A 15,000-nucleotide genomic window follows, 5' to 3' on the forward strand; every position below is an offset into this window, starting at 1 on the left:
ACAGAGAGACAGAGAGAGAGACAGAGAGAGATAGATAGAGAGACAGAGAGAGACAGAGAGAGAGAGGTACAGACAGACAGAGAGAAAGAGGGACAGAGACAGAGAGAGAGAGGTACAGACAGACAGACAGACAGACACAGAGAAAGAGAGAGACAGAGACAGAGAGAGAGACAGAGAGAGAAAGACAGAGAGAGAGAGAGACAGAGAGACAGAGAGAGAGAGAGAGACAGAGAGAGAGAGAGGTACAGACAGACAGACAGAGGAGGATACAACTTGAGAAAGGTGCGAAAGCCAGAGGAAGGGTGGAAAAGTACTGTTTTACTATTTTGGAACAAAGGTTAAAATCACTTCTTCATCAGCTGTGTCTATGCATACTGCGCACTATGCGGGAATACAACACAGTTCAATACTACTTTATTATCTGAATGTAACAAACCGAAATGCGTCCTTTTCCGCCTTTATTTCGAAAAATAGTTTGACTTCAGTCATCGTGAAAAGAGACGTTAACGTGATGAATATTAATGCTTGCATTTGGAATGTGTACTTTCATGACAACACCAAAAGCATTATTTTTTTAAATGCATGTTTGAACTATACACCAGCTGTTTCAACAAGCTAGGTAGCAGAACATTTCAACAAGAAAAGCAAACGCTTACACGAATCTCCTTCGTCATTTTCCATTTCAGTGGAACCCCTACTACATGACCCCGCTGTGACCCCAACATTTGACAAGGGTCAACTAAACTGGGGTCACTTCGTGAGATCATCAAACCCTAAAAGTGTGCAAAGTTTCATAGGTCTAGCTTGAAAAACATCCGAGATAACCTCTACTATAAGCTTTTTTTGTCCGGCCGGCCGGCCGTCCATACGGACGGACACGGATGAATACTAAGACTCACCCATTACTCAGGTGAGTCAATAAAACAATTGCAAACAATGATCTCGGGTTTACTATAACTAAAACAAACTTGCCATTCGCAGATTCGATAGAAGTTAGATGCATGTGCTTACGACAAAACATATCTACCAAGTATTCGTTGAACATCATGAACACCAAATCTCCAATGTCTGTTTAGCAAAAAGTGGTTCATGTTCTATAATAGACAAACATTGTAACCGTTAGTATAAACAAATAAATATCATACCTTCACACTCATGATGCCGCGATGTCAACACAAAATCCCCCGAAATACACAAATCACAACACAGTCCTCGTCCAACCAAACAGGTGTTTCTCTCAAAATTCCTCTCTTTTCTCAAAACACAATCCGTTCCACCACAGGCGTTTCAAAGAAGCCACGACTAAACAAAAATTCCAGCGACCTTATTTCTTTCTCCTTCCCACAAAAAAGGGGGGAAGCGAAGATTCAGTGCGATATAAGGCTGACGCGGACGATGATAGAAGAATGGGACAGCAGAAGAACAGCCTGATGGTGTAACAGTAAACGCCGAGTTTGACTAGTAACGCTACGCGCAGAGGTATACAGAAAGTCGAGTTTCACTGGTAACGCTAGAGTTTTAGTGAGTAGCGCAAGGGTAGATTCTCTCTAACTATTCAGTCACTGTGTCATCGGCTATGGTGGGTTGACATTGTGGCAACACACGCAGTAGTGGTGGTGGCAGAGATTGTTAGTAGCTGTATGACAACGGTGATACAGAACACGTCAGGTAGAATAGATGGAAGCTGATACGCTCAGGTGTGCCACCGACAACAACGGTGGAAAAAATAGTGGGCGGGTGAATAGTTGGGGGGGGGGGGGGGGGGGGGGTTGGGGGTTGGGGGTTGGGGGTTCGGAGGGGTAATGACAACAATCATGGATGACGCTGTCACTGCTAAAAACTTCTACACTTGACAACAATTATAAATGCTGCAAAGTTAACACTTACCGACAATCATATTAACTCTGTCACTGTTGCAACTTTTACACTTGACGACAATCATAAATAACTTCTAAACTGCTGCAAATTAAACGCTTCACGAAAATTATAAATAACTTCTTCAATGCTGCAACTTTCACACTTACCGACGATCATTCTAACTGACTGCATCTTTTACACTTACCGACGATCATTCTAACTGACTGCATCTTTTACACTTACCGACGATCATTCTAACTGACTGCATCTTTTTCACTTGGTAAAATAATTAAATAATTAAATAACTCCAGTGTTGCCCCTGACGACCATCATGAATAACTTCTTCCCTGTTGAACCAAATTATACTCTTGACTACAATCAGACGGCTGTCAGTATGTCCCACGGTTCAATCACTCTGAAACAACAACCACAAATAGAATACAACAGGAAAGGAACAAAGACTCATTATTTGAAACTGGAATGGCAAGGTACAAAGACGACTGCTGCCACATCACACCTGAACGCTTCATTAGTTGTGGCTCCATACTGGGTAACAAATCATTCATGATTAGGTGCACAACGGTGTTCTGTTAAAACAAGGTCACTTTTAAAACAGGATTATGCATTCACTTAAAGGCACAGTTAGCCTCGTTAGCGCAGATAAAGCGCCTGGCTGCCAATTCGGTAGTTCGGGGTTAGACTCGTTTCAGAAGCAAACTTTATTCTTTTCTTTTTTTCTTGGGGGGGGGGGGGGGGGTACTTAATGCGCAGAGCACTGAACTTGTAATATCCTACAGTCACCGGTTTGAACTCAGGCCGCGCCGGGACGTGACAGTCAACTCTATGCGCAGACTCAGAGACGGTATCCATGTCCTACCCCGTGTCATCCCAGTGGCACGTAAAAGACCTCGGTCATTCTGCCATAAGTGCCGGTGGCTGATTACGTACAACTAAACACGCACACAACCAGGACATGGGTTGCATGACTCTTGTTGCTGCTAGCTTTCCACTTGGAGGAAGCGACCCAATACTTGCATAATAGAGTAAATTCAAGTCCTTCCAGAGAGTCCTTCCAGAGAGTCCTTCGGAGGCTTCACAAACCAATACAGCACAAAAACGAACTAAACCTCTGCCTGAAGTTTTCTTTCTTCCTTTTCTTCCTTTTGTTTTTCGCCCTTGGTTCTTTTTTATATTTAGTCAAGTTTTGACTAAATATTTTAACATCGAGGGGGAATCGAAACGAGGGTCGTGGTGTATGTGCGTGCGTGTGTGTGTGCGTGCGTGTGTGTGTGTGTGTGTGTGTGTGTGTAGAGCGATTCAGACTAAACTACTGGACCGATCTTTATGAAATTTGACATGAGAGTTCCTGGGTATGAAATCCCCGAACGTTTTTTTCAGTTTTTTGATAAATGTCTTTGATGACGTCATATCCGGCTTTTCGTGAAAGTTGAGGCGGCACTGTCACGCCCTCATTTTTCAACCAAATTGGTTGAAATTTTGGTCAAGTATTCTTCGACGAAGCCCAGGGTTCGGTATTGCATTTCAGCGTGGTGGCTTAAAAATTAATTAATGACTTTGGTCATTAAAAATCGGAAAATTGTAAAAAAAACATAAAAATTTATAAAAACGATCCAAATTTACGTTTATCTTATTCTCCATCATTTGCTGATTCCAAAAACATATAAATATGTTATATTCGGATTAAAAACAAGCTCTGAAAATTAAATATATAAAAATTATTATCAAAATTAAATTTTCCAAATCAATTTAAAAACACTTTCATCTTATTCCTTGTCGGTTCCTGATTCCAAAAACATATAGATATGATATGTTTGGATTAAAAACACGCTCAGAAAGTTAAAACAAAGAGAGGTACAGAAAAGCGTGCTATCCTTCTTAGCGCAACTACTACCCCGCTCTTCTTGTCAATTTCACTGCCTTTGCCATGAGCGGTGGACTGACGATGCTACGAGTATACGGTCTTGCTGAAAAATGGCAGCTACTTGACTAAATATTGTATTTTCGCCTTACGCGACTTGTTCTCTATTTTGTTTGTGCATCCACGACAAAGAAAGGACAGTTGGATTCCTATTTGCGTGACAAAATTCGACCAAAACGAATTCCACCTTTGGCCACTCTGAACACAAATTCTCTACTAACAAATCTTACACACATATTGCATACCGTCGGTGAACCAAACATGCCAAAATATCGATACAGTCTCCGCTACTCATCTGATGATTTGACACCGGACAACTGATTTGTATGCACTGCTGCGACTCCGTGTGCGCTCTCGGTCAATATGCGGTTTTCCTTGGTAGCCATAGCAACGGTTACTATAGAAACTGTATTAAGTACACTGTCTCTTTTTGCTCAAGGAAGCGGACACTGGAAGCCGATTAACAAAAAGCCTTACCGCCTGACAGGCAAACTATGATTCTAAGGGGATAAGTTCCGCCCGAAGAAGTGATTCTGCTGACCAAAAGCATTAGTACAATATTGCGGAATAAAGTCTACTTTGAAGACATGACTAGTTATAGTATACAAGCCGTAAATAATGAACAGGACCCGAGTTCTGGTTCTCAGCGTATGCAAAGACTATTATATATCTGTTTACCTTTAACGTTAACGAGAACTGAGCAAACGTTTTTCTTCACAACATTTCTGTTTCGTTGACAGTAAATTAGGCTTTCGTCATACCATCCCGAAGAAGGCAGTTTGTCGCTGCCGAAATATTGATGAAGAAAGTACTAATCTGGTTACTGATGTGTCCTCTTTTGTTTTGACAGTAAAACAAATAATCGTATTTCTTCTCACTTACGATGAAAGACGTTGTCGAAGAAAGAAACAAGGTCATTGTCGCTAAGAAGACAGAATTAAAGTGGCATTACAATCGTGCACCTGGCCGGCGGGCGCAATGGCGTGGTGGTAAGACGTCGGCCTCCTAATCGGGAGGTCGTGAGTTCAAATCCCGCTCGCTGCCGCCTGGTGGGTTAAGAGTGGAGATTTTTCCGATCTCCCAGGTCGACTTAACCCCCTTCGTGTGTACACGCAAGCACAAGACCAAGTGCGCACGGAAAAGATCCTGTAATCCATGTCGGAGTACGGTGGGTTATGGAAACACGAAAATACCCAGCATGCCTACTCAACGAAAGCGGAGTGAGCTGACTATGCTCTCAGAGTATAGTGTGGGGAACCCAAATGGGCAAACGAGCTCACACGTAACCAGAAAATTCTGGAACGCTGAAGAAGAAGAAAAAGTGCACCTGGTCATCGATAAAATCCGCCCCTGCAGTTCATGTGTTTAGGTTCAGTAAGATCTTACAACCTCAACGCAAACCATTCATCCTAATCACCACATGAAAATCAACATTCCAACGCCAATGTAGCACAATCATGCAACTCATTTAAACTGCTTTCAACCAAAACTGCATAGCTGCACGTGCGTGAATTAAAAAAAACTGCTACTGATGCCACATTATTGAGGAAAATCATAGACATAGAATCCGGCCTGTTAGGCCAAAAAAAAAAAAAAGGTCTGTTTACGGTAACATAGGCCCAAAAAATAGGGTCGGTAGGTCGGGATTGTTGGGGTTTTTTTTTTGTTTTTTTTCCAAAAAACCATATTTTTACGTTATTTTGCCAAAAAACCCAGTTGGTTTTTTTTTTTCCCAAATGCCCAAAAAAAGTCTAGGGTCGCACGAAAAAACTAGGGTCGGTCGGGTTACCGTAAACAGACCTTTTTTTGGGGGGGGGCCTTACTAAATTATGGACTCGCGACATTCTAGCCGAGATGTCGTCCAACACGCAATCTTCCCGACACAGAAGAGAGGGAGAATGTTCGCTTCAGTCTGTGACACAGCTTCTCAGATTCACAACTAGAGGCTTGAGCGACCAGAAACACTTGTCGATACGATGACAAATCAGAAGCAAACATTGCGGAGTGAAAGTGCGTGTTTCCATATTTTGAAACAAAATGGCTCAATAGGCTGAATTTTGCACCAAACTCTCTCTCTGTCTCTCTCTCCCTTTCTGTCTGTCTGTCTCTGTCTCTGTCTGTCTCTCTCTCTCTCTCTCTCTCTCTCTCTCTCTCTCTCTCTCTCTGTGTCTGTCTGTCTCTGTCTCTGTCTCTCTGCCTCTGTCTCTGTCTCTCCGCTCTGTCTCTCTGTCTCTCTCTCGCTCTCTCTCTCTCTTTATCTCTCTCTCGCGCGCTCTCTCTCTCTCTCGCTCTCTCTCTCTCTCTCTCTCTCTCTCTCTCTCTCTCTCTCTCTCTCTCTCTCTCTCTCTCTCTCTCTCTCTTTCTGGGGTGGGATCGATGTCGGTCGAACTGCCGTTATCGGTAGTTGGCTTTTTTGATCGTGATTGATGTGATCACTGACTTCTTTGTCCTTCAAGCAGATTCTGCATCAAAGACGTAGGGCTACAGTTGATACTAAAATAATAGTCTGTGTTATATATTCCACACACAAATATACACACACACACACACACACACACACACACACACACACACGCACACACACACACACACACAAACACACACACACACACACACACACACACACACACACACACACACACACACACACACATAGAGGTGTCATTTTGTCTCCAATGATTTATGCATGCATTTTTCCTTCCAGTTTATTTTAATGCCAGGTTAGTCAAGCATGACCGCACAATGTCTGGTAACTATAAACAGACCGACAAACACACTCCTGATTGTATCAGACCCGGATATACTCTGCAGTTGCGGGGCGTGCAAGTCGAGTCATAAGGACTAATGATTTTCAAATTAGGTGGCGACTATTAAGGGAAATGACTCTCTCTCTCTCTCTCTCTCTCTCTCTCTCTCTCTCTCTCTCTCTCTCTCTCTCTCTCTCTCTCTCTCTCTCTCTCTCTCTCTCTCTCTCTCTCTCTCTATCTCTCTCAGTCTCTCTCAGTCTCTCTCTCTCTCTCTCTCTCTCACTCACACACACACACACACACACACACACACACACACACACACACACACACACACACACACACACACACTGATAGACAAAATAAACACGGAAGACAAGTATAATATTCGGTTCAGTCATTTAACACATTCCTTCCTACTAACTAATTGACATTTGTCAAAACCAAACAACACCCAGCCCACGACCAACAAAACAAATCAAAAACTCATAACAACTCGCTTCTCTCAGAGACAACAGCTTGCGGAGCCGGACACACTATAACCCAACTGACCCAGTCAACTGACCATACACGCGTCATCGACAACATAAGAGCACACCCACACCTTAAAGGCATCGTCTGAATATATATATAAAAGACTCTGTGCTGAAAATCGATTATGACGCTGCGAGAAAAACACCTGCCTTGAAAGATCGATAACTGATTTTGGCGAGTTTTAAAGATACATGTTCAATCACATTCTTTGCCACGTAAACGATTGTGTTTGCTCAATCAGAAATGTCCAGGCTTGTACATGGGATAAAGGCATCTCTCTATTTGAGCACTTTGGCTTGTACATAGGAAAAGAGCAGATTTGCTCGCTTGAACGCACTACAGACCTACAATAAGCAGCTTGGCTATAAAGCAGGCTTTCCGAGCAGTGCGGGATTTGTTTTTTCCCGAATCAATTAGGTCGTAGATTGGTATATATATATATATATATATATATATATATATATATATATATATAGGTTTTAGTTACGACATTAAATTTAGCAAACCCCCCCCCCCCCCAAAAAAAAAATGCAAAAGATTATAATATTTTTATAAAAAATAATAAAAAAAAACAAAACATATGCTCTTACTGTTTTGATGTGTTCAAGTGGACGAATGCTCTATCATATATATATATATTGCGCAAGTCTGGGCGGATTTGTGGTCGTTTACAAGCTGGTCTTCATTGGAAGGATTACGGTATTTCTAAACGAAGGCCCACTATTATGACGGTAATGGAGACATTAATTTCTTGACACGCGAAGACACGGAATACAAAATGAATTAACGCATGCATACAGGTAAAGTATCTATATATATATATACGACTTCTGTCTGTCTGTCTGTCTGTCTGTCTGTCTGTCTGTGTGTGTGTGTGTCCGCGATGCACGGCCAAAGTTCTCGGTGGATCTTTTTCAAATTTGGAGTCCGTATTCAGCTACACCCCGGACACAACCTCATCGATGAGATATTTCAATACGTGCTCTCAGCGCGCAGCGCTGTGCGCGCTGAACCGATTTATTTTGGGTTGGGTTTTTTTGTCGGGATCCACTACCAGTAACTCTTTCTTATCTTCTCCAGTGTTTTCAGCCGCGATTATCTCCCTTCCTCCGTGTGGCGTCAATCCATATTCCCGTTACTACGTTACTATTTTTAGAAGGTCACTGCACGTTACTATTTTTAGAAGGTCTCCAGTGTTTTGCGCGTTTATCCCCTTTCCTTCGTGCGCCGGCTTACACCCGGCAGAGCCGGGTCCCAGGCGCAGCCTGGTATTCGGCTCTACTTCTTCCCGGCGAAGCCGGTACCCGGCGAAGCGGATAATCATCTAGTATATATTATCTTCTTCTTGTCGTTCGCATATGGTACTGATCAGTGCAAATCGCAAGTTGGTAATTCACCTTTTTACACCCACCTCTTCCCGTCCCACGCGACTCTGATTTGAGAGTTAATAGATTTTTTAGCCGCCTTTATGTATAAAGCGGCTATTAGGATTCACTGTGTCTGTTTGGATGTTTGTCCGTTGTCCCACGACAGTTTAGACTTGTATCTCTGGTACTCTGGCGTCAATTGAGCTCAAATTTGGTGAGTATAGCTTGAAATTGTGGGGCCTATCAATCGAATTATCGAACTAAACGGAATTGTGAGAATTGTCCCTAGTCAGAACGAGAGTGCATGCAGTATTTTATGAATTTGAAGAGAACTATTGGTATGATAAGTGTGTGTGTGTGTGTGTGTGTGTGTGTGTGTGTGTGTGTGTGTGTGTGTGTGTGTGTGTCTGTGTGTGTGTGTGTGTCTGTGTGTGTCTGTGTCTGTGTGTTTATGGGAAAATCCAAAACAGGACTGTACACCTTATTACACACACAAGTCACACACACACACACACACACACACGCACACACACACACACACACATGCGAAGAAAGAGAGAGAGGGAGAGAGACACAGAGACACAGAGACAGAGAGACAGACAGACAGACAGACAGACAGACAGACAGGCAGACAGACAGACATACCGACAGAAATACGGTCTACACACTGACTCAAATATAGTGACTTACCTTGTCCTGACTTGAATCTGCAAACAGAAGAGAATAAAATCAATGAATAAATTCATTTCAATACAAGTATTTCCTTCCAAAAATCGACAAACTGGACAATAAACAGAGAGAAGGGGGGGAGGGCGGGGAGGAAGGAGTAATACAAGAGAGAGCAACAAGAGTATTGTCACGAAGAATGTCAATTAGTTTAATTTCACTGCGTATGTCTATATTCCGATATTAAATTCAGTACACATCTCTATTTGCCTCTGTTCACTTCCCATCAGGGCGGGGATGTAGTTCAGTCGGTAGCGCGCTGGATTTGTATCGTTGGCCGCTGTCAGCGTGAGTTCGTCCCCACGTTCGGCGAGAGATTTATTTCTCAGAGTCAACTTTGTGTGCAGACTCTCCTCGGTGTCCGAACACCCCCCGTGTGTACACGCAAGCACAAGACCTAGTACGCACGAAAAAGATCCTGTAATCCATGTCAGAGTTCGGTGGGTTATAGAAACACGAAATTACCCAGCATGCTTCCTCCAAAAGCGGCGTATGGCTGCCTAAATGGCGGGGTAAAAACGGTCATACACGTAAAAGCCGTGGGAGTTTCAGCCCATGAACAAACAAACAAACTTCCCATCATATTAATTTTACTAACTTCCCTTTTTTCTCCACCTTCCCTTTTTTTCCTGACGGCGAGATGTAGTGGGGGCAGTTACTTTGTTTACATTCATTATACCCTCCATCCACATATCTACCATACAACAATTCTCACACACAAAAATACCCCGCCCATAAAAATTACCATCACAACACTTCAGCAACTTCGTCATGAATATGTCTGAATAGCTTGAGCTATGGTAAATAATCCAAGTTAGAGAACCCAGTGTCATGTATTCGACGACGATAGGCCCGAGTTACTTCCCTTGCTTTCTCCGCTGATGAAGTGAGTCCAACAGCGTGATAACCTTGATGTGTCACGTCGAAAGTCACAACACGTGTTCTGATATTGGTGTGACACTCACTCACCGTGTAAACACGACAACGTGAATGAAAAAGTAGGCTTTGCTACAGTTACTGATGAAGGTTGTTCGCAGACTACTTTATAATAATAATAATAATAACGATTACTTATATAGCGCGTAAACCTCGTGGTGACGAGCCCAGAGCGCTTTACACTTACACAATCATAATACAAACAAGGAAAGAGAACTAAATCCGAATAAATTCAAACATGGTCACACACACCCACACACGCACGCACACACACACGCACACACACACACACGCACGCGCGCGCACACACACACACACACACACAATCTTTCTTTCGTCATTGTCAATGTTCAGGTAACCCGCAATGTCATTCCATGTACGCATACGTTATTCTAGTACAACACACAAAGTGAACCTAACCTTTCAAAACGTATCTCTGTACTTTACTTCAATAAAATAAATGTAGTTTAATTAACCATGATATTAACTGTGACCTGATTTTATGTATCTGGGTCTGTGGTCAACATACAATAAAGTTTGTATTGCCTTGCCTGGTCTTGTATTTCAAACTTGAATTCTGAGTTCGTACGCGCGGACTAACTTGCTAAGTACTAGGCTAGTACATCAATTCATGCATGCAAGCAATCACAAGACAAAACACGCAAAGACATGACATGTAATCAATGTAAGATTTTGGGGGGTTATAAAAACACAAAAATAATCTATACATGCTTCCCCGAAAACAGAATACGGCTGCCTAAATGTCTAGGGTAAACGGCCATAGAAGTAAAAGCCCACTCATGCAAAACACGAGTGTATACATTACATGGGAATTCACACCGGTGACACTGTGACGGTTCCCCTACGCTTTGTGTTCGGTGCCCTGACCCTTTGTGTTCGGTTCCCACTCGGTTCCCACACGCCAAAATTCGCGGACAAAACATCCATTTATGGTAGTATTACGCAATGTTGCTCTCTGAGAATGGTCTTGTTAGATCTGTGAGTGTTTACACTACATGCCTAGGTGCTGTTGGATTGAAGGTTTTTGATATTTTAGCCGTTATTAGGTAGAATGCCTTCCACTTTACTGCAAAACTGCATAATTCGTAGCATCGGCAAGAAATATCCTACCAAAAAATGCCTGCTTGGAACTGTCGTTGGTCCAGCAAAAAGTTCAACATGTCTGTAGCAGACAGCCCAAGTTTCAAGATTGTAGGGCCATCCAAACAGCCGTAATAATAAAAACAACAAAAGTAGTCAGTGAAATTGGCTGTGTTCGGTCCCCACACACTTTTGTGACGTAGGCGTGACGGTTCCCATAATTCATTGTGTCGGTCCCCACTTTCTGTGTCGGACCCCACTTTCGACCTAATTTCTCTGTGACGGACCCCACAACCAGCCTATTTTGTGTCGGTCCCCACACCTTCTTGGATTTATGACTTGCCGGTTACTTGTATCATTGTATTCATTGAATCTAATTGTCTCGGAGTTATTTTTCAGCAACAACCGGCAAGGCAGCACCTTTTGTGATACCAAGTAAGTCAGATGACATCAGTATGTGTGTGTATGTGTGTGTGAGAGAGAGAGAGAGAGAGAGAGAGAGAGAGAGAGAGAGAGAGAGAGAGAGAGAGAGAGAGAGAGAGAGAGAGAGACTAACTTTATTAGTTTATGCCACAAATAATATATAACATTATTTATCTCTGGGACGGTTCCCAGTATACCAGCAAATTATGTGTTGATCCACCCACACCTTCTTGAACTGGCCTTCCCAATATCTACTCTTAGTCTTACGGCCTTGGAGATATGCAATTTGGCACATTTTTAAAATAAAAGATCCACCTGTCGTATGTGAGATTCAGTTTTCAGAGCAAAATGCTGCCCAGGGACTTCTAGTGGTGATTGAAAAAAAAAAAAAGAGTACTTGCCTGTGTCAAGTATGTGTCTTTATCCACGCTTGTTGTAAGAGGCAACTTTTCCCAGCTCCTTGTGTTCATGACTGCTTTCTCTTAAAATTAATTACTTTATGACAGTCAGAATACAATGGAACAAGGCTACATAAACCCTGACAGCCTACGACAACGGCCCGACTAAGGCTCAACACCGCGCCAATAAATTCAGCATTGGGCCAATGTTGGGCCATGATTGCTCCGTTTTCGTAGGCTATCAGGGTCAAAGATACATATTGGTAAACTAGTAAAATACATGTTCAGCATCATCAGCAATACCACAAAAGGATTAAAACAAGAAATTCCTCCGATAGGAACTACACCCCCGTCAAAGGGAAATAACCTTCTCAGTTGGTGGCAGTGAGAATGGTTATTTCCCTTTGACCAACGGGGGTGTCCGTCTATACCAGGCCTTGTATAATTTTAATCCACCAATAACTCCCTAACCGTGTGTTTGACTGGTCCCAATTTTTGTAAGGACCGTCTCAGGAATGTATAGAACCTGTTCACCAAGTTTGGTGACGATCGGTCCGTTCATTCTTGAGATTTACTTGCGAACACAAACACATCGAGTGAAACCTATACACACCCCTATACCGGGGGTGTAAAAATCCTATTAGCTGTATGTCAGCGGCACAATGCAACCAGAACCAGCGTTTATGTGGAGTGATCGGGTGCTGGTCACTACCGCGAGCGTCACTACCGCGAGTACCACTACCGCGTCTCACACTAAAGTTGTGTTTCCGTACCCGCGATAGCGTTTTTCCAGCGGTGCGACGAAAATCAAGCACATAGAAAATGACCAGGAGTGTTTCCACACGCGCGACGCGTTAGCGGCGCGACAAGCGGCAAGCGACGCGATTTTTTTGAAAGGGTCCTGGAGCGATTTTTTCGCGTTGTCGCGCGGCAACGCGGGAGTTTACAGATTTTACCGCATGTTTAAAACGCAAGTACGGAAACACGTCACGCGTTTGCGCGCGTTTTCTTTTGTCGCTGCCGCTGTCGCGGGTACGGAAACAGAACTTACCGCGAGTACGACACTACCGCGAGTACGACACTACCGCGAGTATAACACTACCGCGTGTCACACTACCGCGAGTATAACATTACCGCGTGTCATTTTATGACTTCCATGGCTGAAGGCAAAGGTTGAAATGTTTCCTTGAAATATAAAACAAAAAGGCCTGGTCTGTTCTCTGAACACTAATTCAATGTTTGTCATGCTAACCAAGAACTCAAAACGATCAGAACACACTATCAGAATACATATAGAATGGGTTGCTTCCAATCAAAGCCGTTAGAACACAAACTCACAAGAAGTAAGTTTGCATGCGTTCTCTCTACGGTTATGGTACTCGCGGTTGTGGTACGCGCGGTAGTGTGACACGCGGCAGTGTTATACTCGCGGTAGTGTCGTACTCGCGGTAGTGTGACACGCGGTAGTGTTACACGCGGTAGTGTCGTACTCGCCGTAGTGTGACACGCGGTAGTGACGCTCGCGGTAGTGTCGCATAACCGGAGTGATCTGGAAAGGTGTCAATCTCTCTCTCTCTCTCTCTCTCTCTCTCTCTCTCTCTCTCTCTCTCTCTCTCTCTCTCTCTCTCTCTCTTACTCTCTCTCTCTCTCTCTCTCTCTCACACATACACATACACACACACACACACACACACACACACACACACACACACACACACACACACACACACACACATACTGATGTCATCTGACTTACTTGGTATCACAAAAGGTGCTGCCTTGCCGGTTTTTGCTGAAAAATAACTCCGAGACAATTAGATTCAATGAATACAATGATACAAGTAACCGGCAAGTCATAAATCCAAGAAGGTGTGGGGACCGACACAAAATAGGCTGGTTGTGGGGTCCGTCACAGAGAAATTAGGTCGAAAGTGGGGTCCGACACAGAAAGTGGGGACCGACACAATGAATTATGGGAACCGTCACGCCTACGTCACAAAAGTGTGTGGGGACCGAACACAGCCAATTTCACTGACTACTTTTGTTGTTTTTATTATTACGGCTGTTTGGATGGCCCTACAATCTTGAAACTTGGGCTGTCTGCTACAGACATGTTGAACTTTTTGCTGGACCAACGACAGTTCCAAGCAGGCATTTTTTGGTAGGATATTTCTTGCCGATGCTACGAATTATGCAGTTTTGCAGTAAAGTGGAAGGCATTCTACCTAATAACGGCTAAAATATCAAAAACCTTCAATCCAACAGCACCTAGGCATGTAGTGTAAACACTCACAGATCTAACAAGACCATTCTCAGAGAGCAACATTGCGTAATACTACCATAAATGGATGTTTTGTCCGCGAATTTTGGCGTGTGGGAACCGAGTGGGAACCGAACACAAAGGGTCAGGGCACCGAACACAAAGCGTAGGGGAACCGTCACAGTGTCACCGGTGTGGAATTGCAGCCCCTGAACGCTGACGAATAAGAAAACTGTTCAAACAAAATGGCAACTGCTAGAGACGTCAAATAGCACACACACACACACACGCACACGCACACACACACACAACATAACACACGCACGGATGAAAAGACAGACAGACACAAATACAGAAATACTAAACTCACCGCTCTTTCTCCTCATCACCTCTCCCCCCCCCCACCCCTATCTTTCTTCCCCCCCCCCCCCCTATCTTTCTCTCTCTCTCTCTCTCTTTCTCTCTCTCTCTCTCTCTCCTCCCCATCTCTCTCTCTCTCTCTCGCACTCTCTCTCTCTCTCCCTATCTCTCTCTCGCACTCTCTCTCTCTCCCTATCTCTCTCTCGCTCCCTCTCTTTCTCTCCCTTCTCCCTCATCTCTCTCTCTCGCTCCCTCTCTCTTTGTCTCCCTCTCTCTCCCTCATCTCTCTCTCTCTCTCTCGCTCCCTCTCTCTCTCTCTCTCTCTCTCTCGCTCCCATGCTCTGTCGCCGCA

At 43.6% G+C, this 15,000-nt stretch overlaps 1 protein-coding gene across 10 annotated transcripts in view; it reads right to left on the reverse strand.

Moving 5' to 3' along the window:
* LOC138947066 (microtubule-associated protein tau-like) overlaps positions 1-15,000 on the reverse strand; it is a 144,840-nt gene that overhangs the window by 47,960 nt on the left and 81,880 nt on the right. For all 10 annotated transcript variants that reach the window (XM_070318500.1, XM_070318499.1, XM_070318494.1 and 7 more), the window contains one exon: positions 9,135-9,151. In XM_070318500.1, the coding sequence (XP_070174601.1) occupies positions 9,135-9,151 (17 nt within the window). The remainder of the gene's footprint in view (positions 1-9,134; positions 9,152-15,000) is intronic.

Source organism: Littorina saxatilis, linkage group LG14 (assembly GCF_037325665.1).
Source record: "Littorina saxatilis isolate snail1 linkage group LG14, US_GU_Lsax_2.0, whole genome shotgun sequence".
In the NCBI taxonomy this organism is placed as follows: domain Eukaryota; kingdom Metazoa; phylum Mollusca; class Gastropoda; order Littorinimorpha; family Littorinidae; genus Littorina; species Littorina saxatilis.